General features: G+C 42.1%; 1 protein-coding gene across 6 annotated transcripts in view; it reads right to left on the bottom strand.

Annotated features, from left to right (window-relative positions):
* The window catches only part of prickle3 (prickle homolog 3), a 28,489-nt gene extending 4,031 nt beyond the window's left edge, over window positions 1-24,458 (bottom strand). For 2 of the 6 annotated variants that reach the window (XM_034296065.1, XM_010890664.3), the window contains exons 1-7: window positions 24,025-24,458; window positions 15,396-15,475; window positions 3,358-3,541; window positions 3,058-3,171; window positions 2,256-2,393; window positions 1,868-2,071; window positions 1,261-1,447 (exon numbers count right to left, since the gene is read on the bottom strand). In XM_034296065.1, coding sequence (XP_034151956.1) covers window positions 1,261-1,447; window positions 1,868-2,071; window positions 2,256-2,393; window positions 3,058-3,171; window positions 3,358-3,541; window positions 15,396-15,475; window positions 24,025-24,066 — 949 coding nt within the window. In that variant the 5' untranslated portion in view covers window positions 24,067-24,458. Of the gene's footprint in view, window positions 1-1,260; window positions 1,448-1,867; window positions 2,072-2,255; window positions 2,394-3,057; window positions 3,172-3,357; window positions 3,542-15,043; window positions 15,085-15,395; window positions 15,476-24,024 lie in introns of those variants that run through there. The other 4 variants (XM_034296066.1, XM_034296069.1, XM_034296067.1 and 1 more) reach the window with 4 other exon arrangements.
* Between the last annotated feature and the right edge of the window lie 2,988 nt (window positions 24,459-27,446).

Below are 27,446 nucleotides of genomic sequence, written 5' to 3'. Positions count from 1 at the left end.
GCAGTAGCATTCCAGAACTCCAACTTTTAGAAATAACTCCTCATGTCTAGGAGGGAAACCTATTGTTTTTCACAGACAGCTTGCCTTGGAATTTATGCCCTCTCTGATGTAATGAATGAACATGGCCTAATGTCCATTCAATAACTCAAAACAAAATATAATCTACCTGGCTCTTCTTCATTTCTTTTACCTTCAACTAAGAACTGCAATGCACACATATGAAGTGATGTGAAAACAATTATTTCCACCCCACCCACTTATTTTCCACCAACTTAAGTTTCTCGATACATCCAAAGGCTTTGTTACAAATGTGTATTAAAAAAAAGCAGCATCACAAAAACATGGGAATAACCACAGTATCAAACATAGATCTTAAAGATTATTGTAGGAATATACAGCTCCGGAAAAAATTAAGAGACCACCTCAGCTCACTTTTTCCAAAAAAGTTGAAAAGGAAAGTTTCGCCCTCAGATATTATTATTCAATGATGTTTCCCAATCAACCCTTACAGTACCCCAGAAACAGGTGTGGTTGGTCAGATTGACAATGTGGAAAAAAGTTATATTCTAGATGGAAACCCCCTCCCTGTCTGAGTGGATGTACATTAATCTGTGTGTGTTTCTCCCTGTCTGAGTGGATGTACATTCATCTGTGTGTTTCTTCCTGTGTGAGTGGATGTACATTCATCTGTGTGTTTCTCCCTGTCTGAGTGGATGTACATTCATCTGTGTGTTTCTCCCTGTGTGAGTGGATGTACATTCATCTGTGTGTTTCTCCCTGTGTGAGTGGATGTACATTCATCTGTGTGTGTTTCTCCCTGTGTGAGTGGATGTACATTCATCTGTGTGTGTTTCTCCCTGTCTGAGTGGATGTACATTCATCTGTGTGTTTCTTCCTGTGTGAGTGGATGTACATTCATCTGTGTGTTTCTCCCTGTCTGAGTGGATGTACATTCATCTGTGTGTTTCTCCCTGTGTGAGTGGATGTACATTCATCTGTGTGTTTCTCCCTGTGTGAGTGGATGTACATTCATCTGTGTGTGTTTCTCCCTGTCTGAGTGGATGTTCATCTGTGTGTTTCTCCCTGTTTGAGTGGATGTACGTTCATCTGTGTGTGTTTCTCCCTGTCTGAGTAGATGTTCATCTGTGTGTGTTTCTCCCTGTCTGAGTAGATGTTCATCTGTGTGTTTCTCCCTGTCTGAGTAGATGTTCATCTGCATCTGTCCCTTTGTGCAGATGTGGATCAGGGTTGCTGCAGTACCTATGTGCTCCCCACAGGTGTCACAGTACTCAGCGTAGAAGGACTCATAGCAGGAGCAGCAGTAGGGCCGGCTCTCCCTCATGATGTAGCGCTGCCCCCCCAACGCCGCCTCACACTCAAAACAGCAGAAGTGCTTCATGTGCCAGTGACGGCCCTCCGCCTCTGTACACTCATCCGCCAGAATGATCTGAGGGAGGTCAAACACAAAGAAAACCATAATGGGGATGAGCGGCGGCACTCAGGCGGTCCTGTCATCAGAGCACTACAATACTGGACAGAAGTAGTATATTTGGGGATGAAAATGTCTGGCCAATTGTGACAAAGCCAATGTCCTCAAAGGACTTAATGTCAGTAACAGACTTTGACTACTTCAACTAATCTCTAACATATAGTACAGACTGAATGAGTCTGTGTGTGCGTGTGTGTGAGTGAAATACTAATATAGCTCACTAATAGACTAATAGATGTTCCCCTAGGGTCTACAGGTGAAGAGACCAATCTCTTCATTTGAACATTTGAACTGGCAATGTATGGACTGGGTAGCTAAAGAGAGCTCAGGATGAACAGCAAGCAGATGTGAACAGGATGTGACAACGCAGTCAGTCACCTCATCACAGGCCTGGCAGCGAGGTTTGATCCTCTCAGCGTGGTGCCTGCCACAGTAAATCTGTCCGTCCTGGTAGAAGTAGATGAGGTCCACCAGCAGCTCGCCACAGGAAGCACACTCAAAACACTGAGGGTGCCAGCAGCTGCCGTGACCTGCCCGGCTGGCAAACACCGCTATGTCTCCGCCACAGATCTGTCTGCCACACTGAGAGGCAGAGACGTGGAAAGAAAGAGAAAATCAGAAATAGACACAGAGAAGGTAAGATGAAAAGAACAGAGAAGAAGAGAGGAAACAAATAGAGAGAGAGAGACCGGACAAACAGACAGAGAGACCAGAATATAACTCCATCCCATTCCAGCCTGTCCTCCGCCCCTACCTGGGGACCTACCTGTTGGCAGATGGCTCCAGTCATGGTGACAGGGAACAGTCTGACCATGCCTCTGCCCAGGTTCTCCCTCTTCCTCTGCTGACTGAAGAGACGCAGCTCCTTCTTCTCCTCCTCGTCCAGGTGGTTACAGTATTGAGGCTGGAGACAGAACACAGTTACAATGCTGACTGAAACCAGCCGAACAGACTAGTGAGGACCAACTCAAAACGACTACATTACAGTCCAGGGGCAAGGACCAGCTAAACTCCACATCGCTGCAGTTCATGACCTTCTTCTTACAATGTCTGATTCCTGCCCAGGGGCTGTAGGACAACCAAAACCCAGCGGGGAACTATCAGGGCCTTCATGGAATGCTTAAGAATCTACATAGATTTATAATATTTCTATATTTTTATTAGTGGACATTTGTGTTTAACTTCGGTTTAATGGCATTAATAATTCTTTCATTGGTCTTCTTGGTAGTTTAGGGGACAGTGGCCTGGGGCCGGAGCAGGCGTTATAAAGGAGGATATGGTGGCTGATGTGGTTTATTTTCTTGCTGGTTGTATGATTCTTTGTCGGCAGGCTGACATCGCCATGGCTCCCAATGTTCCGGCCTAATTGATTCATTAGTGATGTAATCAAAAGGCACCGGTTCTTCTACATTAAGGCGGTATATTATATAATATGAAGTGAACGAGTGATGCCATGATTCGGTTCATTTTGGGGGGGGATTTCCTCCATGTACAGAAGACCCAGGTACAACGTACACAGTTTGCCACTGCCAAAGCCGCTCAAACACCAACAGTGCAGTGAACTGTACCTCACTGTCGTGGGCTGGAAGCTGGTGGAGGAGCTGTTTGATGCGATACCTCTCCCCTGGGCTGTTAGCATAAGGCACTCTGTCCTCCGGGATACAGCTGAAATACTGATACACCTGTATTAAAAGAAGCATGTGAGAGGAGTGGCAAAGCTGTGTTTTTACGAATAAGTTAGTGTGTGTGTGTGTGTGTGTGTGTGTGTGTGTGTGTGCGCGCGCGCGCATGTCTGCGTTTGTTCAGTAACATATTCATGTTTGTATGCATAGCATGTCTGTGAAGAGCTCACTTCAGCCGGTTCTGACCTGTTCAGGTTTCAGTCCGGGCGGGACCCAGGCGTACTCCTCGGAGGCACAGCCAGAGTCGTCGTCTGAGATGGAGTGTCTCTGAAAGTCTGAAACCATCTTCATCATCATCCTCTCCAGCTGACCCGGAACCGCCCGGACTGCATGCTCCTCACGGACACATTTACAGTGGACACAGATCTTCCTGTTGGGGGGAGGGATGTTGGAATCAATACCTGGCAACCAAAACACTGCACAAACACCTTATTATGTCAGGGAGAGGGGACAATGGGATCAATACATGGCAACCCAGAGCACTACACAGATGCAACGCTCAAAAGCAGAGAGCCAAGAATGAACAGTTGGACTAACAGGTTTTTCTTACACATCTAATTATCTAATCAAGAGAACATACCACTGGCCGCCAACATATACCAACCCACACTACCCATACTGTCTACAATCATATATTCAACACACTTTGCGTTGGAGGCATGATGTAACTAGCCTAGAAGCATCAATGTGTTACTCAGTTCAACAGCAGGAAAGAACACGACCAGGTTACTAAGAACACGACCAGGTTACTAAGAACACGACCAGGTGTTCTCCGCGGAGGCTAAAACCTGACGTCAAGTAAATTTCCATGGAAACTGGGGGGTGAGATATCTCCATCCCCTTTCCCCCCTCTCTAGGGTGGCATGTCTTTCTTCAGAGTGGATCTGTATTTGGGCTGTGGCAGCAGTGTCTTCATGTACGTCTGTGAAATACATGTGTGGGTTCCAGTCTATCCAGTATCTCTCAGGTTCTGGTGGGATTGCATAACAGGCCCTCAGCTGGTATTTGCGGCTCAAGGCTGCTTCTCAGGCACAGATGGAGGATAAAGCTGCTTTGCTTAGACATCCCCCCCGACCAAGCCAACACTAAAAAAACAGCACTATGCGCGCACACACACACACACACACAACACACACGTACAGTATACACTCCAACCAGAGTGCAATCCTTTCATGTGGATAAACGGAATTCACTTTTAATCCCCTGTTCCAAAGTCCCATCCCATCTTTACAACAATCTCCCACACAAATATTAAACCTCACAGATACTACTAACCCTTCAGTCTGCTGGTCCTATGAAATTTGCTGTACATGGACCTTTTATACTCCAGTGGATTGCTTCCATCCCTGCCTACATGGCACAGCTCCTTATAAGGCCAGGATGTAGAGCGGCAAGTCCAGTATAACAGCAGGTAAACACAGCAGGTCACCTCAGGCTAATCCATACTGGCACAACCTAGCTACAATCTGGACCCTGCTGTGGGTCCTCGGAGCCTGCGGACAACACAGGTACATGGAAGAGACCGTACGACAGTCACAGAGTGACACCTTATGCGTGTGTGATACAGACGGCCTGCAGCACGCAGCACAAAAACCAACACGTACGTACCAGGGAACGTACCACAGCCACCGACCAAATACTCAAGAGAGACGAGGGAGCTTTTATCAGCAAATAAGTCAATAGGAAAATGTGCAGGCTTGGAGTTTGCCAAGTCCAACCCCAAACGTAATTGGACCACTTGTAGTGTCATTAGCCCACTTATATCACCTTCCCAGCTTTAGTTGTAACGCTGGCGACCCCCAGGTTAGGGCCCAACCTGCTTGGTGACAGCCACTGTGGATGGAGCGGTTACTGTTGACACATTTGTACTTGTGTTTACGTGTAAACAGCGGCTCTGGTTGTGCACAATCCCATACATGACTGATTAAGGATGGGCACTAGGCCATCACTCGGAGACGTGCCAGAGGTCAGGAGTCAGGAGCCCTGACACGCAGCTGTCAAACAACGCTCATGGGTTTCACATAAACCACTAGTATGTGAACAAGTTGTGACTCCCTACATAATTCTACACCTTGCTCTTGGTGAGACATGAGACTTGGCTGGGAGTCAGTCATGCACAGAGTCACTACCCCCGCAACCTCTCTCCATTCGGACAATACGGCTCAGAATAGGGTTCAGTGGAGACCAAAACCTTAGAGATGGCTTTCCGACCCCGTCAAAACAGATATGCATCAACTGATTTGCAAGACTATCTATATACGACTTCAATCAACAACCAAACAGATCTGAAACAGATTTCTATTTGAAAACAGTGCCAAGATATCTGAATTCAGCCTGTAGACCCGTACTTATTCACTGCTCGGTAAATGTCAATGAACAATACACCATCATTCCTACTGCCTCTAAATCATTATATGAAGCATCCATAGAAAACACCATCTATTATTAACTTGTGGCGATCTCATGCATTGTTAACCAATCAACATCCCTAAAAATGTAATATTTCACACAGTAAAACAGTGTGCACTTCACCACCATGGACAAACACTTAGTAACTTCCATGGGAACACTGAATTACCTCAATCTTCCTGTTTCCAATGGTCTAGCAGTGTAACACGCTCCGTCTAAATTCTGCAACCCCTCCCTCTGTACAGGAGTGTCCACTTATTGGTCACGTGTAACAACAGTGAAGTGTAGAAAGCAGCCATCATAATTCCTTTACCTGTGGTCATCAACGTCACAGTGTAATCCACATGGCCCCTGTAACATTCTCCCATTCAAACTGGCGCTGTAGTGAAGCTTCTGAGTAGCTGGTCCCAGAAAACAGTCACACTGTGCCGTCTGCCTGCCAGTTTTGTCAGAGAGCAGGTCAATCTGACGCAGCTCCTAGCCAGGCAAGATATGTTCATCAAGTCTCTATGTGTGTCTCTTTTCAGTGTCTTCCCAGCCTCATCCATCCCTCTCTCTCTCTCTCCCCTTCCCCCACACTATCACTCAACTGTGGGCCCAAACAATAGGTCACCAGACCACCACACAGACAGACAGACACACACACACACACACACGCACACACCCTTGCATGCACGCACACGCACACCCACACAACATCGGCAACGCTAGAACATATTGGAGCCGATAACACAATGTATGACTCCACATTTTTCTGTAAGTAGCTCTGACAAGTCAAATCAAGACGAGAAACGCAGCATCCACTAACATGCAGCATCCATTACAAGATGTCTCTGGCTGGCTATCAAGAGCCGCTCCTGGCCCAGTTACAGGCCTCTAAAAGTCAGTCGCTGTCAGTCAATGAAGGTTGGACCTGTCAATCAACAAGTCCCACCAGAAAGACCTTTTGTTCTTACACGCGTATAAAATGGTCTCGCCTGTCAATCTCTTATCTTTCTCCATGGGTGTCCCTCATCTGGTCCCTCTCCACCAGAAGAACCAGTCGACTGGATCAACAAGTGCACCGTAAACCAATGATACGCATTCCCTTAGAATCACAACTTAAAACAGCCAGGCATTTTAGATGTACCATTGATCAGTCACGTCATTCCCATTGCTCTCGGCCACACATTTGTCCTGTGCACTTAACGGGTAATGTACCGACCAGCAGATAATCATCATGTTTGTGCTTTTGGCGTGATTAGCTGTGACTAATAGCTACAGTATAGCTGTTCTCTTTCTTAGCGTGGCGTTATGGAGGCTGAGTCTAGTTTAGCCAAGTCCATGTGCCCTTCTGAGAAACAGATGGACACCGTCCCAGAATACTCTGTGGTCACCAATTAGTGCCTGAGTAATCACTGTGCCACTGGCCTGCCTGCCCTCCCAGGCTAACGGGGTTGGCAGGTTTGGAGAACTCCGTTTTAGTGTCACTGACTGGGTCTTGTTGGGGTCAAAAGTAACTCAATTCCTCCTCTGGTGGATGGGGAGTGGAGCCATCTGCACCATGCCTCTGAGGCTTTAACCCCGGCCGTGTCAGGCAGAGAGCAGGCTGAAGATGGATCTCGCTGCCTTGACAGGCAACACAGCTGAGGCAATTGGTCACTCGCCTGTTTGTCATCCGCAGGAGTAAAGGGGGAAGGAGTTACTATGAATAGCTCATTGAAGGAGATGTCATTTGTCCTCGACTCTGGAGTCTTCAAGACATTAACCTCTGACCCCAGTACATCCCAGTCATTTCATCAGTTTGCCCTGTGGTTAGTAGGTTGCTGTGGGAAGTAATTGTGGTTCTGACACCTGCTGAAAATTATTAAACATCTTATTGTTGTCAGGGCCTGATTGCACGGATGCCCTCTAGGCATCTCTATGTTTGGTTTTGTTGGTCCCCAATTAGAGACAGCCTCCTTGCGTTGTCTCTAATTGGGGATCCTATTTAAGTTCCTGTGGGTGAATACAGTTTGTGCCTTATGCCCTTCAGTTTGTGGTCATGTGCCATCCTTTTCCTGTGTTGTTTTTGGAAACCAATAAAGGAATGCCCATGTACAATTGCTCTGCACCTCAGGTCCTGCCTTCCAGCCATGACAATAACCCTATGCCTGATAGCAGACTGGAATCCATTCTGCCCAAATGTCTTTCCAGCATCCAGCAGCTTCACAATAACAGCACTGAAGACAACAGACAGATTATAATTCACTGTGACTCACAGGTTAACATGAATACTGAAGACAGTATGGACATGACGACGGCTGTGCCCAGGGGTTTGGCCCAGGCCAGTGCAAATGGGCCCAGCACCACCCCGTCTTATGTCCCCACAGTGTAGAAATTCCCTGTGGTGGTCAATGTGCTGTCGTCCAGCGGGTATGTGACGAATGGACAACCAGTAAATATATCACAGACGTGACATATGTCTCCTTCACAGACGTGACATATGTCTCCATCACAGACGTGATATATGTCTCCATCACAGACATGGTATATGTCTCCATCACAGACGTGGTATATGTCTCCATCACAGACGTGGTATATGTCTCCATCACAGACGTGGTATATGTCTCCATCACAGACGTGACATATGTCTCCTTCACAGACGTGACATATGTCTCCATCACAGACGTGATATATGTCTCCATCACAGACATGGTATATGTCTCCATCACAGACGTGGTATATGTCTCCATCACAGACGTGGTATATGTCTCCATCACAGACGTGGTATATGTCTCCATCACAGACGTGGTATATGTCTCCATCACAGACGTGGTATATATGTCTCCATCACAGACATGGTATATATGTCTCCATCACAGACGTGGTATATGTCTCTATCACAGACGTGGTGGCAGTAGAAGGGGATGAAAGAAAGGGATGAGGAAGAGGAGAGATCCAGGGAGGTGGGAGAGGAGGTTAAGGGTTCATCACAGTGGTGGATGCGGTGGTACAGAGCTGTACGGGGTAATCTTATTAAGGTGACGGACAGGATTAGAACTAACCAAGATCCAGCCGGCTGGAGGGAGAGGGCCATGGAGGAGGGCTCATAAAGAGGGGATGCCACAGTGCAAATAGGACAGGAAACCTGGTTATGCCCAGAATGACACAAGGAGACACTTTGACTTGACACGTAAACTAACATAGTTGTTTGAAAAAAAAAACATTTACAAGACTCCACAGACTATTTTAAAATTTGTGACGCACTGGTGGCCAATGAGCCCGATGGAATCCCCCTGGTGTCCCATCGAGTTTGTTCCCCTTCAACGCTCAACTATTTAAATTCTCTCTAGTGGAAAAACAAAGTCAAGATAGATTTAGTTTAGCTAAATGGTCTCTTATGAGCTTTGTTATTTCTGTACCAAATTTGGCATCTTGCTCGGTTACCCAGAAGTAAAAATTTTGTTATTTCATGTTCCCAAGGATATTCTATAATATTTTTGTGCAAAGGGGTTTGGCTAGTAAAAATAATTTTTCATCCACACATGGGCTCAGAAATTACAGCACCATCTTAATGGAGCCTTTGCTCCATTGGGGTTTGTTCAAATAATAAATGATGAAATCCCCAAACCAGGAAGTACCGCAAGTCGTAATCACATAATTCTACGTGAGCCTTGACAGATTCTCGCCATTTAATCTGTCCATGAGAGATTAGTAATCTTGTATTTATTCAAATGTCTCATCCATTAATTGTTGCAATAGAAGAGATAAACAGAGATACAGTATATAGGATTCCTGTATAATCACTGAGCTCCCAATATCCACAGCATTCATACCACGCCATATGTCCCAGCCATTAACCCTTTTAAAGTGTTAAAACACGCTAAACCACATGCAGCTAGTTGATCTAATGGTAATTCCTTGCCCTCAGAGAGTGTGTGTTTTGTGTGGATAGCATCCAATCACGCAAAGTGCAGCTGCTCTCACAGACGCTTAATACGCAGTGTCTATAGCTTAGATTCTCCATCAATCAATCAATCAAATGTATTTTATTTTTGAGCAGGTCAAAAAATGCAGTTGGCCTGAGTCTTTAAACATAAGCCAAGTCAGCTGTATAACCTCAATCAATCAATCAATCAAATGTATTTATAAAGCCCTTTTTTACAACAGCAGTTGTCACAAAGTGCTTTACAGAGACACCCGGCCTTAAACCCCAAGGAGCAAACAACAGTAGTGTTAGATTTCAGTGGCTAAGAAAAACTCCCTAAGAAGGCCGAATTTTAGGAAGAAACCTAGAGAGGACCCAGGCTCAGAGGGGTGACCAGTCCTCTTCTGGCTGTGCCGGGTGAGATATTAAGAGTCCAATTGGACAAACTAATACATTTATCTGGGCTAAATCCAGAGTCTCTGATTTTAGACTAGGTCAAAAGTATCACCAGGTGGACAAGGACAGGGACAGCAACGGGCCCCCCAACCAGGTACTCCGCAGGTGTGGACCAGGACCTCATCTCCTCCTAAAATGTAAAACTGGAGGAGACTGAGAAAAGTTAGAAAGTGCATTCCTCATATCCCCCAGCACAATAATATAGCAGCGTAACACTTTGGGACTGAGACGGGGGGGTCCGGCGACACTGTGGCCCCACCTGGGGGAGGCCCCGGACAGGGCCCAACAGGCAGGAAATCAATCCAGCCACATTGCCAGGCATCAACCAAAGGGACACCCACCAACCTCAACCCTCCTGAATGAGCCGAGTATTCCCAGCAGCGTACAGCCCAATTGCACAACAGAGAGTCAACAACAAGCCAGTGACTCTTCCACCGAAGGGCATTGGAGGGAGGGCATCCCAGTGGCAACGAGAGCCCACCTGGCAAGACAGCAAGGGTGGACAGTATCAAGCCTACTGGTCACCTTCACGCTCCCGGAACAGGCTACACCAAATTATAAACCGTGCTGTAGAGATGAGTTTTTAGTAGACACTTGAAAGTTTGCACTGAGTTTGCATTTATAATCTTAATTGGCAGATCATTCCACAGTAGTGGAGCTCTATGAAAAAAGGCCCTGCCGCCAGCTGTTTGTTTAGAAATTCTAGGTACAATTAAAAGGCCTGCATCTTGCGATCGTAGGTTACGTGTAGGTATGTATGGCTGGATCATTTCAGCAAGGTAAGTAGGAGCAAGTCCATGTATTGATTTATAGGTTAAGAGTAAAACCTTAAAATCAGCCCTAACCCTAACAGGCAGCCAGTGTAAGGACGCTAGGACAGGAGTAATGTGTTAAATTTTTTTTGTTCTAGTTAGGATTCTAGCAGCTGTGTGCAGCACTAATTGAAGTGTATTCATTAATTTGTCTGGATAACCAGAGAGAATAGCATTGCTGTAATCTAATCTAGAAGTAACGAAAGCATGGATACATTTTTCTGCATCAGTTTTTGATAGAAAGTTTCACATTTTTGCAATGTTTCGAAGATGAAAATAAGCAACTCTTGAGACATATTTTATATGTTCTTCAAAGGAGAGGTCAGGGTCAAGGGTAACGCCGAGGTTTCTTACAGTTTTTTGGGATACGACCATGCAGCCATCGAGGTTCACAGTGAGATCTGCTAACAACGCTCTTTGTTTCTTGGGTCCTAAAACGAGCATTTCTGTTTTCCTTGAGTTTAAGAGCAAGAAATTCTCTGTCATCCACTTCCTAATACCTGAAACGCATGCTTCCAAAGTAGCTAATTTAGGGGCTTCTCCATGCTTCATTGAAATATATAACTGTGTGTCATCAGCGCAACAGTGAAAGTTTACATTGTGATTTCGGATTACATCGCCCAGAGGGAGCATATATAGTGAGAACAATAATGGGCCCAGAACCGAGCCTTGAGAAACACCAAACAACCTGGTGGACACGGACAATCGGGTGGGGTGGGGCTAGTGACAGTCGGAATCATCAGTCAGCAACCTGACCTGCAACACAACCAGGAGGACCTTGGATAGGTAGCCTTGGAGGGGGGGGGGTCCAAGGGCTCATGTCTGCCTAAGGTTAAACAGGACACCAGGAAAGTTAGAGAGAGCATTCCTTGGATTAAAAAGGATACCTGAGCACACTTTCCAGACTGACACTTGTCTTCCGTCACAAAACGAATGCAACCTAAACAATTTGGACTCAAAATAGGACAGACTGATCCTACTCCCCCCGCACAATAATATAGCAGAGTAAAACTATGGTCTGAGACGGGGTCCAGAGACACTGTGGCCCTATCCAAAGGTTAACCAGGACAGGGCCAACCAGGAAGTAACTCCACCCACTTTCCTAAACATCAGACCAGAAGGAACACCAACCAACCCCAACCACTCTGAAAGAGGGCAGAGTATCACCCACAGAATTCACTCCTATTACATGAGGACGGCAACGGGGAACAAGAGTAAGCCAGTAACCCCGCCCCCAAATGGCATTGGAGAGAGGACATCCCAGAGGAGATGAAAACCCGCCTGGCAAATGCAGCAAGGTTGGCTTGTAAATCCAGTATCTTTCCATTCACCTTTGCCCCCCTTGGCCAGACCACAATCATAGACCTTGCTTAAAGATACAAGGCTTTAGTAGACACTTAAAGGTTGAGAAGGAGTCAGCATCTCTTACCTAAAACGGTAGATCATTCCACAGTAGTGGAGCTTTATGGGAGAAAGCCCTGCTTCCACCTGTTTGTTTAGAAAGGCCAGCATCTTCTGATCTTAGCTTACATATAGGTATGTATGGCTGGAGAGGTAAGAAAAGGCAAGTCCATGTAATGCTCTTTAGGTTACCAGTAAAACAATAAAATCAGCCCTAGCTAATACTGGAGTAATGTAATAAAAAAAAAAGTGTTCTAGTTAAGAGGTAAATCGAGAGAAGGTCATTGCAACTGCCTAATTGTGAAGCAACAAAGGCATGGATGAGCTTTTCTGCATAATTGTATGATAAAAAGTCTCAGATTTTTGCAATGTTCCAAAGACGGAAAAAAGCCACTCGAAATATATTTTATTTTCATCAAAACCTAAAAAAAAATAAAAAATCAAAGTGGAGGGTAACAGTTTTTTAGGATATGAGTGTACAACAGTCAAGGTCCACTGTCAACAAATCTCTTTGTTTCTTGGGTCCTAAAATGTGCAAACATTTTCTGTCAACCACTTTATTATGTCTGAAATACAAGCTTCCAGGGTAGGAAATTTTGGGGCTTCTCTATGTTCCATGGAAATATACAACTGTGTATTGTCAGCATAGCAGTGGAAATTTACATTGTGATTCTGGATGACATCACCAAGAGGCAGCAAATGTCATGAAGACAATAGTGTTCCCAAAACTGAGCATTGAAGAACAGAAAAATCCTTTGATTTGTCAGAGGACAAGCCATCGACACATACTAACTGATATCTTCCTGATAAATAAGATCTAAACCAGGCAAGAACATGTCCACATTGCCCTACATGGGTTTCCAATCCATCCAAGATGCAGAATGCAGAATCTTGGTCTGATACCATTAAATGGTAATTTACCACATTCACCAATTCAGTCTCAGTGCTACAATGGGGTATGAAACCAGACTGGAGAATTTTTTTATATTATTTCTTTTCAGGAAGGCACTGAGTTGCTAGGAAACAGCTTTTTATTTATCTGCACTGAGATTAGATTTTTTTTTTTAGGATAGCCTTTATTTCTACCACTTTCAGTGAGTTAGGTAGACGTCCGGAGGACGGGAGCCATTTATCATTATTGACACAGGCAGACCAAGCACAGGAGGTCGCTCGTTAAGCAGTTTAGTTGGAATAGGGTCCACTTGACAGCTGGTGGGTTTAGAGCTCATTACCGTACTATTTTAGTGGACGGGTCGAGCAACACAGGATTAAAAAGTTCAAGTGTCCCCACTGATTCCAGGTCAGGGCAGTCCTGCGCATTCTCAGGAAAACTGAGTTTTTGAGGACTATGTTTATTGAAGGACTCTAATAATGTCTAATAAAGTCTAGTTCTAATGATGATGATCGTTTCATCAAAGAAGTTAATGTATTCATTGCTGCTGAAGTGAAGATCCACTTCACTTGTGGAGTGTTGCTTTCTCATTAACTATGCAACTGTATCAAAATACATTTTGATACATTTTGTTTGCCTCAATCAGTTAGAAATGATATAAGCTGATCGAGTACATGCGAGTGCTTTTCGTTTTTGCACTATACTGTCTGTCCCTAAAACACCTAAAAACACCTAAAACACTGACCAAAAATCATTCACATGGACATGACCGGCCCAATTTTTACAAAACTTGGGAAATCCAACTGATGTAAACAGAGGCAGCCAGTGTTTTGTCTAGCTTGTGCCTATTGTTTTTGATGATTTTTCAATTATTTGCAGTGTTCAGAAAGTCAAATCACAAGTTAATATATCTTTATCAGTCTCCTTGCCCTCTATCAAATCCTTCTAAAATAAGTGTCATAAATCATATCTCAAAACCTTTTAAGAAATTCACTAGAGGAATGAATTAAAGTCTATAAATAAGATACATTAAAGCTGCTAACCTTTTTAGGAAAATGGTAACAAGCTTCTGATGAATCAATACAGGGGAAAAAGCAGCATCAACATGACAATGGTGCCCTGAAACGCACACTGATGTATGAGCAAGATGTGCAGAGAGCAGCCAAGCAAATGGATAGGGAAAAAGTCCCAGAGACACAGCGTCGTCAGAAAGTATGTGACAACCAAATAGTGACAGGAGCCACACAAAAGGCTGCACTTGATAGATAATTTGCCAGGGCACCATGGCCATCAGCCAGGGCACAAAGGCCATAAACAAAGACTTACTTTAGTGATTTAAGAAAACTTGTGTGGCCTCCTCATGCTTTATTAATAACTAATGACAAATAATTCATAATTGAGAGGCATCACCAATCTTACCTCCTGTGTTCTACCCTTGTGTGTCTGTAACAGTTATTAGAACTGTTTTTAACTGATGTTAACTAGCACAGAGTTAATCCCTTGTCAAGAAAGCCCCAAAGCAATTTAACAGTTTTTGTCCAATAAATCAAGATATGTTAAGCGTAGCCATATCGTTGACAGTTGCAGGGCTCACTTAGCAGTTCGATTTAGCACAGATAGCTAGCTATATTTAAAATTAAAGCAACATTTATATAATTTAAATTAAGCAAGTAAATAACATGCTGATTTTAGTTAACTACAAAAATACATGACAAAAGAAATTTAAGATAAGTTAGTTTATTATAAATTAAGGTAGGGTGGCTATATTATTTTTAGTGTAGCTATGTCTAGGGTCGGAATCCAAAGAGAGTGTGAATGATTAACGTTAGCACAGAAAGACAGAAACGCTAGCTATATTAATAAGTACAGTATAGTAGGGGTGAGACACATTTTAACAACAATCAGTAAGCTAGCTGTTGAACGGTCATTAACTATCTAACTCAGAAAATAACTTCACCGATTACGTCTGAGTTAACCTAATCTAAAATTAGAACACAAATAAAAGCACCATACCGTAACTTTAGCATATATAATACTATTTGTTTATCTTTATCTTTCGAACGACTCGCTGTTCCCTTTTGCAGACGTATGGATAATTGATGGTCATGGGTGAGCATTGGCCAATAACAATTAAGATATCGTAATTCCTGCCGGTGACTGATGCTTCGGATCACAGCGATTGGAAAGAGCAGTGTCAATTTCACTAGCAGCCAACGGAAAAAACCCCCGGCACAATAGCAACTTTGGCTGCAATAATCTATTGGGGTAGGGGGGCAAGGAGGCATCGGCGGCCATGGCCGTCGTGAAATGTAAGCCCTGGTGAGGAGGGTATTTGGATTGTGTGTCAGGAGAGTTATAGGCCTACCTCCAGCCATGCATACGAAAGCCTGGACACTGGTCTCCGCATCTCATACATGGTTGTCCTCGGTCTGGGTCTTCCTCTTCCTCCAGAAACAAAATAGAACACGTGTTTTATTAACACATTAGCCCATTTATGAAAAACGGACAAAATGTTAAAGAAAATACAGCAAGTATTTATCTTACAATGTGTTTAGGAAAATACATTATTTGAACAAATTTTAAATTGTCATTCCACTTCATCAAAAGCAGCATGGTGAGTGAGAGGTCTACCACTGCAAAGTCCTTACTGTTATTCAGTGTACAAGATGTTAGAGATCTTTCAGTGAGAGCCAGAGAAATACCAAAAAAAATGGAAATCCCCTCCTTCCCCTTCCAATTTGCACAATTGCAGTTAGGTTCCATAATTTTAAATGCTTGCCTGCTCAGACAACACTTCATGAAGCACCTTCATACTAATCTATATTTTAAAAATGTATAGTACCGCCAAATGTTATGTCTGAGAGACATATCATTAGTTCAAATACACATCAGGGTAATTTATAAAATAGTATACTAATGTGTATGTAAGGGTCTATGTTAAAAAGGTTGCGTTTGCTCATGTGTACACACACACACACACACACGTTACGCTGCGTCGCATGTATTCCTAAGCATGTGTAGTCAGTGTGTGTATGCTGACCCAGCCTGTTGGCCCACTGCCCAACGTTGTTTTTGTCGGGCGAGCCAGGGAGTGGATTAGGTGTTGAGTGCCTCGCTGCAGTGTGTTAGGAGTGTAGAGGGAGTGGAGGGTTCGGGGCCTAAGGCTTCCCCCACTTGAAAAGGAACATCCCTGGCCTGGAGTTCAGCCCCCAACTACAGTTACTGATGGGGACCCCAGCCTCACACGAGCCAAACGATTTCCTGCTATGAATTCAGAAGCTCAAACCATAAAATGTACGTGGAAAAGCTAAACATGCATGTGTGTCTCTAATAATTTTAGTAGTCTGTCAGTGAATGGGTGTGTGTGTGTGTGGGCCACTACTCGTCTACTGTGATGTCTCATTTTACATATGAGAGAAAGGAAATGGACTCAGGAAATGTGCTGCACCCTTTCCTTTCCCACTCCATGTAGTGATCACTTTCCCTCCCATTTTTTCCGACCATGTCGACCTGCCTCTCCACTACCACTTTGTAACCATTTTCTATCAATAACCACCTATTGCCTTACATTCACTTTTGAAAAACGCGTAATACATAAAATTATACACCACAACCTGTCTTGTTTAGAGTTCCGATGTGCAAATCGTTATTATATTAGCCAAACAATGAGGACGCGGTGGTTATCATAACAATGTCTTAGGTAAGTAAGAAAGAAAGCAACAATCACTGCTATGAGACAAAAAAAAAAACTGAGGACGTTGCCAAAAAAGCAGACTCCCTCAAGCAATCTCAGAAACAGAACAGACACAACCACTTATCAGTCTCTCACACACACGCTCACACACACGCACACACACACACACACACAGCCCAAAAAACCAAACCCAGTGAAATAGGACCAGGGAGGGCACCTGTGCGTACCTGTTTGCCTATAATTTTGTTTGTTCTGTAACTAAAATTACACAACGTTAGTGCACTGTAATGGACGTGGTAGGATTCCCGTGAAGACTGTTATACCATCATGGGTTTTAATGGTGTACCTTGAAAATGTCTGCAGTCTGCAGTGCTAACAATAATGGACTCACAGCTAGAAATCGCTCTGGATAAGAGTTTATGATAAATTAATTAAATGTACATGTAAAATGAACAGAGAGAACACCTCTACATTGAGAAATGTGAGGTAAGGTGTGTGTGTGTTCATTACATCCAGATTGTTTGATTGTCAATGTGAAACTGTAACAGCCTCATCACTGACTGTAACAGCGTCATCACTAAGTGTAACAGCGTCACCACAGACCGTAAATGTAAAAGTCAATCAGCAGCGACAGTGGAAAGAACACGGAATTGTTTGCGTGATGCTTTATTGCAATTGGTGTAGGACTTAAAATCTCCACTGAGACATGCACATGCTGACTTATGCATAGACTCTAAGTTAATCTAAATGGATCAGTAGGAAGTAGGTAATTCCAGCGTTATGGTTGTTACATTTGAATTCAAAATAAAAACTTTGATACCACAGAATTCAAAGAGCAAAAATCTATAGGTGTATATAGTGGATATAAAAAGTCTACACACCCCTGATAAATGCCAGATAAATCATGTCAGAACTTTTTCCACCTTTAATGTGACCAATTCAATTGAAAAACAAACTGAAATCTTTGAGGGGGAAAAATAAAAAACTCACAATAACCTGGTTGAATAAGTGTGCACACCCTTAAACTAATACTTAGTTGAAGCACCTTTTGATTTTATTACAGCACTCAGTCTTCTTGGGTAAGAGTCTATTAGCATGGCACATCTTGACGTGGCAATATTTGCCCACTCTTATTTGCAAAAGCACTCCAAATCTGTCAGATTGCAAGGACATCTCCTGTGCACAGCCCTCTTCAGATCACCCCACAGATGATCAATTGGATTCAGGTCTGGGCTCTGGCTGGGCCATTCCAAAACGTTAATCTTCTTCTGGTGAAGCTATGCTTTTGTGGATTTGGATGTGTCCTTTGGGTCATTGTAAGTATGGTGTTCTTTGGGTGATGTGCATTGTCGTTTTTGCGCCAAACACACCTTTTGGAATATGGCCAAAAAGTTCAACCTTGGTTTCATCAGACCATAACACATTTTCCCATGTGCTTTTGGGGAATTTCATGTTTGTTTTTTGCAAACTTCAGCCGGACTTGGATGTTTTTCTTTGTAAGAAAAGGCTTCTGTCTTGCCACCCTACCCAAAAGCCCATTCATATGAGAAATACGGGAGATTGTTTTCACATGTAGCACAGAGTCAGTACTTGCCAGAAATGCCTGCAGTTCCTTTAATGTTGCTGTAGGCCTCTTGGAAGCGTCCCTGACCAGTTTTCTTCTCGTCTTTTCATACATTTTGGAGGGACATCCAGTTAATGGTTAGTGGTAATGTCTCTGTTGTGCCATATTTTCTCCACTTGATTATGATTGTCTTCACTGTGTTTCATGGTATATCTAATGCTTTGGAAATTATTTTGTACCCTTCTCCTGACTGATATCTTTCAACAATGAGATCCCTTTGATCCTTTGGAAGCTCTCTGCGGACCATGGCTTTTGCTGTCAGGAAAATCCTACTAGAACAGCTGAACTTTATTTGTGATTAATCAGAATCACTTTAAATGATGGCAGGGGGGTAATTACTTCTATTTAACATGAGTTTGAATGTGACTGGTTAATTCTGAACACAGCCACATCCCCAGTTATAAGAGGGTGTGCACACTTATGCAACCAGGTTATTGTTAGGTTTTTATTTTTCATTTTTCCCCCTCTGAGATTTGACATGATTCTGACATGATTTATCATTGTCTCATTTTTTGTGTATATGTTTTACATCCACTGTATATTCCCTGGGGAAAGTCTATACCCAACAGTGGAATTTTGAAGCAATGGCAAAATAAAGCTCATTAGAAGCGTGGATGATATTACAAGAACTAGGAAAAGCTTTAGTGGGAGACTGAAGTAATGATCTGGGAGTTTCTTGTCATTTAGACAAAAATGCTTCTCTGAACACAAAAACAATAATTTTGAAAAAGATTTTGAGACGATAGTTAGTTTTGAGACAATAATTTACCTTTATGTATGTTACTCCCTTGTTTGTGAATGTCAGAGTCTGAAATATAATTATTTCATCTGTCTCGATCAGAGTATATCACAATGCATTAGAACCTGGGGTGTTTTATTTTCAACAGAAGAATGAAAACCTAAGTAAGGCACCACACCTTCATTTAAAAAAAACATTTTCCAGTTAAATGTAGAATCAAAAACATTTTTATTTTAAAATATATACATTGCTGTACATGTCTATACAGGCAGTGTACTTTACTGGACACTAGAGAAAGTTAATATATTCAGTGGGGCTTTCATTTGAAAGAAATCACTCCCACTATTCACAGATGGTAATCAGATGGTTGATAAATACTTCTAATCTACTGCCATATAGGCCAAAAGCTTTTCAGCACATTTTTTCATAGAGAAACTAGAACACATCATTTGCAAAGAATCAACAACTGCTTCAGTAAAAGTAAAAAAAAAACTACATTTCAAACAAAAGCACAAAATATGCTGAACGCACAAGCTTCTGAAGCGAAGATATGATACGTATAGGAAATGTGTTTCTAAAATCCATGAAATATGATTAAATGAAATTCATAAATTAGTCCCCTACCCTTTACAGGACAAAACGCAAGCAGTTTCCTATTTGAACTTGGATAATAGTCTGTACATAAGATGATAGATGTCATGGAGGAAAAAGCACTTTGGAAATTAAACATTTCATTTTGGAATGCCAAAATTCACCTTTTGGTGCAAACAGTAAAATATAGGGAAATACAGCCTGTTTGGGTGTCTTAAAAGTGGGGATAAAGGACTGATAAAAGGACTGTACTTTTGGTTAACAATCCCTAATAGAACTTGTGCTTCACCTCTGTGGGACAGAGTAAGGGATGCACCAACTCTCATCACACAAACCCAATGGTACTGAGTCTTTGTTCAATGTTCCCCACAAAGTCACTGTTCATTAAATACAAACACAGCAAGATCTGTTTTGTACTTCAAACCTCATCCTGAACACACACGTTCACACATAACTACACACAGTTGCTTACAGTCAGAGAGGCGAGTCTGTTGTCTCTGGGGAATGTGAGCCATGGAAACACGTGTGCTAAAACAAACAGTTAGTGAAGCCATGTTGCCCTCTGCCATACCCATTGATCCCTGACTTGTGCAACTCTCCAACAGAGAATGGGGCTCCCTAGGAAAGGCCAGCAAAGTGGGAAGGTTTAGGAACATTTGACAAACGTGGTACGATACTGGAATGAGAAGGGAGCGGAAATGTGAAAAGGCCTGCAAATCATACTGTCAATTTTGGATTCTGCTTGATCAACCAGGTGGTGTAGGACGGAATCCTTATGTGCCAGAAGGAACACACTATCTGGCGTTCTGCCTCGATTGACCTCACGGCTGCCCAAGCTGCCAAAAACATGTATTTACTAACCCTACAAGCCAGGACGGCACAGGAATATTGCACGGCCCACTGTGGGACACCGGGGCTAATTGGTGAGCAGGAACTGAATCCTAGTCTCACAACTGGTTTTTTTCTCATATCTTATTGAGCTGTACTTTACTTTTTTCTTTTGTACTTATGAAACTAGGATGTCTATGAATGTTTTAGATTTGGACTGATCAACTATTATTTGTGGAAGTCCAGGGTCAAACAGTGTTCAGTGGTTGAGGATGCTAGTGACTTTAAATAAAAAGTAAAATAGCTGATGGGTCAGCAGGAACGGGGTGGTGACATAAACAGAAGAGCGAGAGAGTGACAGGAAGAGACAGAGAAAATAAGGGGTTGATCAGGCTGCATTTCGCAGTTATGAGCACATCAAAGCAAATAAAAAAGTGTGGGTCAACATTTACTTGTTAAATCTATAAACTTTCATTATCTTCCCGTTATAGACCAGAAATTAAAGGCATTGCTCCTAATTTTTAAAATGGAGAATATATGGACAAAAATATTAATGTCTTAATTTCTAATGAGGAATATATGTCATTTTACACAGAATTTGATGTGCATCTACAAACTTCACCATTTGGTGGTCATTGTTCCTTCTACATGAAAATGGCTGTGTGAGCATTGGTTTTACATATGACTGCATTTATAGTAATGAAACAAGAAAAGTACACAGTAAAACTCTGTGTGATTGTCAAGCTGACATTAGAAGGGTCCGATCTGTAACCGGATCCATGAAGAAACGCATGAACATCCAGCATGCTGTTCCTAATTAACACTGCACCGTGCCTGCAGAAGAGACACAGAACGATACCTACGTACACTTTATCATAACCAGGCAAGCCTAGTTCAGCCGGCCCGCATTTAAAAATGAGTGTCGGTAAAGCGTCTCGACATTAGATCATTCTGTCACGCATTAACATCACCCCAAGTTTGAATATTTCGTTAGACACCATTAAGCATTGTGTTAAACTGACTGACGTTTCTTATTAGTTTTACCTCCACATATATGAAATGTATGGCTTTTGCCATTTGCCGTTTTAACTGCTTATTAGCCTGTAATAGGCTTACTAGTATTTCACTTACTACTTGAACTTAACACAGCCAAAGCTATTTCAATCGCAACAAAAACATTTTGCTTTCTTTCGTGAATGGCATCGGTACAATAACTATCAATATAGGCGAATATAACTGACTTTTTCATCAAGTGAAAAGACGAGAGAATCGTGGAAACCCCTACACTTTTACAGCCCAATGGGTTTTATCTACCCCAACAACCATGCACGGATGCATACATTGAAAATCCACAAGTATAAAGGGGAAAGTAATGATCCATCATACAACCAATTTTTCAAACACTTAGCAAGCAGACATGCAAAATGTGCAAGAGAACATAGGAAGGAGATGGTGTCAGGAAGACACACGTCCAGGTCAGTCTGATGTGGGTTTCATGGGTTTCCTTTATGTCAATTTAATTAGATACTGTACAGATGTATGGCCCTGATGTGGGTTAGCCTACATTGCTTTCTGAAGTACAGGGTATGACAGGTGGGCACTGCAGATTTAGGAAGTGAATTTAGTCATGAATCTCAAATCTCTTCTCTCCATGTAAAGGAAAGGCAGGTACATGAGAGCACTCACATACACCCTACTCTAGTTACTGCATTTGACCTTCATCTAAAAGGCTGTTTTGTTATCACAAGGTGGGGGCTCAGATAATGCGTGTTGGTTCTCAGGCTCACGCATGTTATGGCTATGTGGATACGGCACGCAGAGAGACCGGGAGGGTCAAACCTAATGGCCGACCGCTGCCGTCATGGTCATACAATGGTCAGTTTGGGGAACACTTGGCTGCCTTCTATGTTGTAACAATGTGACTAAATAAGAACAACATTGTTACAGTGCACACATGGAAGACGCCATACACGGAATGCAGACGGAAGTACATGTTCGGCTAAGTTTCACACAGAGTTGTCCTGCTGTGTTTGAGGAGTTAAACGTTAACAGAGGAGAGGTCAGGGGTCACAGGTCCGTGCAGTGAGAATCAACTGAGGCCTACTGACTCTCCTCCCTGGGCTGGACTTAGGTACATCAAATACACAGCAGGAAAAGTGCCCCCCAGGGCCGGCTCTAGCGTTTTGAAGGCCCTAAGCAAAATTTTATTTGTGCCCCCCCCCCAAGGGGTTAGGGGCTCCCTAGTGGCCGAGGGCCCTAAGCAATCGCTTATGTTGATAATGCCTAGATGCAGCCCTACCCCTCAACATCACACCACACACATCTCTCTCGTCTCTAGATTGGTCAGAAACGCATACCCCCTGAGCTCTTACAATACTATACTTTATGTCAACATCACACAGCCCTTATCTTTATCACAAATGTGTGTTTGTCGATAGGGATATTACACAGGCACAATGGGGAGCTGTCTTGTGTCTTAAGCTCAAATGCACACGTGATTTTGGCCAAAACTGAAAGGCTAAATGCTACCATTTCTGCATTTATGTCCCAACCACCTGCTTGTCTCAGCTACAAACAACCTTTTAAGTTTCCAATGGGAGGGCTGCTTCAGGTTACTAACATTATGCTGAAGCTTAATTCAAATGCAGACGCTTCCCTGAATATAACTTTGTGTGTGCCTTCTTCAATATAAAATGTGTAAACATGTATAAAATGTGTAAACATGAATGTCTAATAGAAGGTCCAAATAGCCCAACATCAACTAAAGCTCTTATAGAATAGATGGTATGGATGCAAGTCCTGAACGAATGGAGTGTGTGTAACAGTTTCGCACACCAACAGCCCTGTACAATTACAGTGGGAATTACTTTTAAGGGCATTGGAAATGCTCCAAGTCTAGGAGACAGATGTTTCGTATTACAACAGTTGCGCTATGAATGCATGGTTCGACTCCCTTACTGCCAAAAAAAACAAAACAATGTACGCTCTGGAACTAGACAAAAAAAGACAAACTCAAAAGACATGAATCATTCTTAAATCATTTTTAAAAAGCTATCATAACTTTTCCTTAAATTTTCAAAATGACACGAGTCGGTAAGGGGTGGGCAGGGGTCGGTAAATGGTGGGCTATACTCTGTAGTTGCCGTAGCCTAACCTGTGCAGGTAAATGCCGATGACGTATGACCTTACGCCCCTCCCACGCAACTACGATTAAGCTCGACCCCAGAAAACAAAGAACAATCTATGTAAACTAAATCAGCGCGATTTGTCCTATTCTATCATATAACAACATTTTGCACATAGGCCTGGCTATAATCAGTGCGACAAAAACTTAGCAAAAGTCAACAGTGTCTGAACATAATAGGCTATACATTTCAGTAAGTTAACTAGATAAACGTTTTATATTCATAAAACAACGATTCCATGTAAGCTGTTCTAAACAATACAGGTAGGCTACCACGAAAAACCAAAAAGATTTAAAGCACAATACTATAACCTACTGTTACCATTCTACTTACCAAGCGATTCGACCGTCGCTTTTTAGATCCGCGCGTGAACATGTCGATGGTTCAAGATCAAGCGGCTTTAGTCGTTTCCAAATTGTCCTACGGGACTTGTAAGTACGTAGATACGAGAGGCATCTAAATTCACAGGCCAACGTAAAAATATGTTTTGATAACCCGTGTGCCAAATAGGCCAACAGTACAAACTTATACAAACCCCCACTTCTTGGAGTTTTACGCACAGCCGACTTGAAGTTGTCTGGAAATTACTGACGCATACGTAAGCACGCTACACCTAGCTGACTGCACACATACAGCAGAGCAGCACGGAAGAACACTGTAGGCCTGCACGCGCTATTGACTCTGCCTCCTTGCTGATGAGCCCCAGTGGCCCCAAACGGCGCGCTCCTCAATTTGAGGTTCCTCATCATCGCCCATCTGTTGTCAAATGTGCCTTGTAGAATACCCTCCGGCCGTGGGAGGAGTCATGTTTAATGATGGAGTGAACCACATCAGGACACAACCTTCTGGAATGATCAGTTAGAAATATGATATTTAGACCAACAGTGCTTCTCTGACATGTAGAACAAGGATAAGAAAACGTCAGCTCTGTTGTCTATCTATCTATATATTTATTTTATCTGTGACACAGTTCAATAACAAGCTGTTGATATTGGACCTGATTGCATTGCTCTGGAATGTCTGCATGCAAACGGAGGGGTTTTTATAGCTAAAAATGTATATTTTTTAATATTTAAAGCCACAAAATATTATGACCCCAATACTAAAAGATTAGACTCTCAGATGTACCAAATATATCTGGTGATCCTTTTTTTCGTGGTGGGGTGGCAAAACAGTTTTGAAATAAAATGGTATTTGAACTAAAAATATTTGGGAACTCTTGAACTAGTTTATCTAGTTTAGGAGGTCCCATATACTGTACCACTTTGTAACCCATGTCTATTTAAATTTGACATATTCTGAAAGTTCACAGTTACATTTATGATTATATTCTGTGAACATTTATTATTAATTAAAATACATGGATTTTCTTCTAGTTGAGTACCCTGACTAGTTCCTAGATGTACTTAGAATCGCAACGTTTCAAGGAGAGGGCAGCTGGTTCCATCTAGTGGTAGCAAAATTGAGAGAGCAATCAAATCCTTCAAATTGTGCAAATCACAAACCAGTAAACACAGCTGCTATTTATAAACCCGTAGCTTGGCTCCTGGATGTTAAGTGTCAGAAAGGTGTGGTATATTACGCATTATGAAGTGGTTGCTTAGAATACTGAGTGCTGATTGGCTGGTAGCCGTGGGATATTAGACCTTTTAAGATTGTACAATACATTTGTTTTACTGTTTTAAGGGTGTTTGTAACCAGTTGACAATAACAATAAGGCACATCAGGCACATTTGTGATGTATGGCTAATATACTCTGCATTACGCACTGCCTAAGAATGGCCCTTACCTCTGGTATGGCCTTAAACCACACTAATGGGCCTTTTCGCTTAAGTATATACATTTGATTATTTAATATGTAATAACAGTTATTGGACAGGTTGGTAATTGTCTTGTCTTTTATTTCACAAAGCACAATATGTTAATATTTGAAACACACAAAATATTAAATAAATCATTAAATAAAAAATTGAAATACAATTTTGAGGCCATATTCTACCTTCACCAATTAACTTTAAACTGGGGAGATAACAAAACATTTACAAAGGATATTAAAATGATACCATAGTACCTATTATGTCAACCACAGAATTAATCTTTAATCATTCATTTTATAAATGGTCATTCTATATCAGTTGTTTTTATAGTCTAAAATCTAATTTTGAACATTTACTAAAACTAAATATAAAAATGTATCTTGAACAACATACTGTAGAGTTTCATAAAAAAAATCATCTTTACCATTGGTTAAAAACACAAACACAAAAAGAAATAAATTTGACCTGAGTTAGATTATTTGAGAACCCTGCTGATAAAAACGGGTTGTTCCATTATTTTACTACATGAGAAGTTCTTAGGTGGCAAAGGGACATTTAACCTTACTATTAGTGCAGAATGAATGGTGAGAGCAATCTGCTAAGTGAGAAGAAACAGATGGAAAATAACCAATACAGTTATTATAGTAATTTCTTCTGGTAAAATTCAACAAGTGGAATATTAAAGGCTCTTTTTGAGAGAGGTGTAGAGTTGTGTTTGAGGAGTACATTACTGTACAAGTAGCATTATAGGTTGTGATCAATGGACTGCAAGCAGAACACTGACTAAGTCTATGCCAAATATGGCTAAACCAGCACAATTTGAATATTACACTTGGAGTAAGGAGGCAGTTTTCACGCTGTGATTAAATTATTTTGACAAATATAATAACTTTTGAAGTAATTCCTACCAAAACAGTTAAAGAGTAAACAGTTTGTAATACATGATGATGATATATACAACCGTGGCCAAAAGTACTGGCACCCTTGCACTACATTTGAATTATGCACCATTTCTGAAATGGAAATTCAAAAATAATTTGGTATCCACATATGTATTTCTTTGGTTTGCAGTTGAACAAAACCAAATAATCTGAATAATACACTAAAATATTAGTTCATTCCACAAATAAATCTTAATATGTCCCTGACAATTATCGGCACCTTCTAGAAGTAATTTTATAATTAATAATTTTGTTTCAAGCAGGTGATTCTCATTTTGAAATTGAACTGATTGGTGGTGAGTTCCAGTTGCCTGCAATATGGAATTCAACCTGTTTGGATACAGAAGAGGACCCATTCTCATATATGTCACTGTCTGTATTGCATTGAGCATGGAGAAAATTAGGAACACCATAAAAATGTCAGCGAAGAATGGACAAGGCTGAGTCCCTTTCTATCCCCGTTGATGGTCCTGTTTCTACTGTACTTAATGTGATCAAGAACATTTAAGGCCAATGCCAATGTAGCCAATCTCCTAGGATGTGGCTGCATCCTAGGAGCCACATCCTAGGATGCAGCCACGAGAGAGTGACATAAGATAACCAGACAGCAATTTGCCAAAACACCTGAAAATTAAAAGATCCTTCTTGGACAATCTCCTGTATGAGATCAAATAAAGGCTTTTTGGTAAAACAATATCTTTATGTTTACAGAAAAAAAGTAATCCCTTAAAATAAAGGAACACCTTCCCCAAAGTCAAGCATGGAAGAGGTTCAGTGATGTGGGGGTGCTTTGCTGCCTTTGTCACTGGGTGCTTTGAACCTTTGTATGGAAAACATTAGACTGTTCTGAAGCATCCAGCAACGGGTCCAGCAATGGGTCCCCAAGCAATGGGTCTAACTCTAAAGACTATTGAAAACACATGGAAATATCTGAAAACAGTGGTTGGAAGGCACCCTTCAAATCTGGGAGAACTGAAGAAGATTGGGCCAAACTGCC

The sequence above is a fragment of the Esox lucius genome, chromosome 12 (genome assembly GCF_011004845.1).
Source record: "Esox lucius isolate fEsoLuc1 chromosome 12, fEsoLuc1.pri, whole genome shotgun sequence".
Lineage (NCBI taxonomy): Eukaryota > Metazoa > Chordata > Actinopteri > Esociformes > Esocidae > Esox > Esox lucius.
Note: the sequence above shows the minus strand (reverse complement) of the source record. Positions and strands in the feature narration are given on the sequence as shown.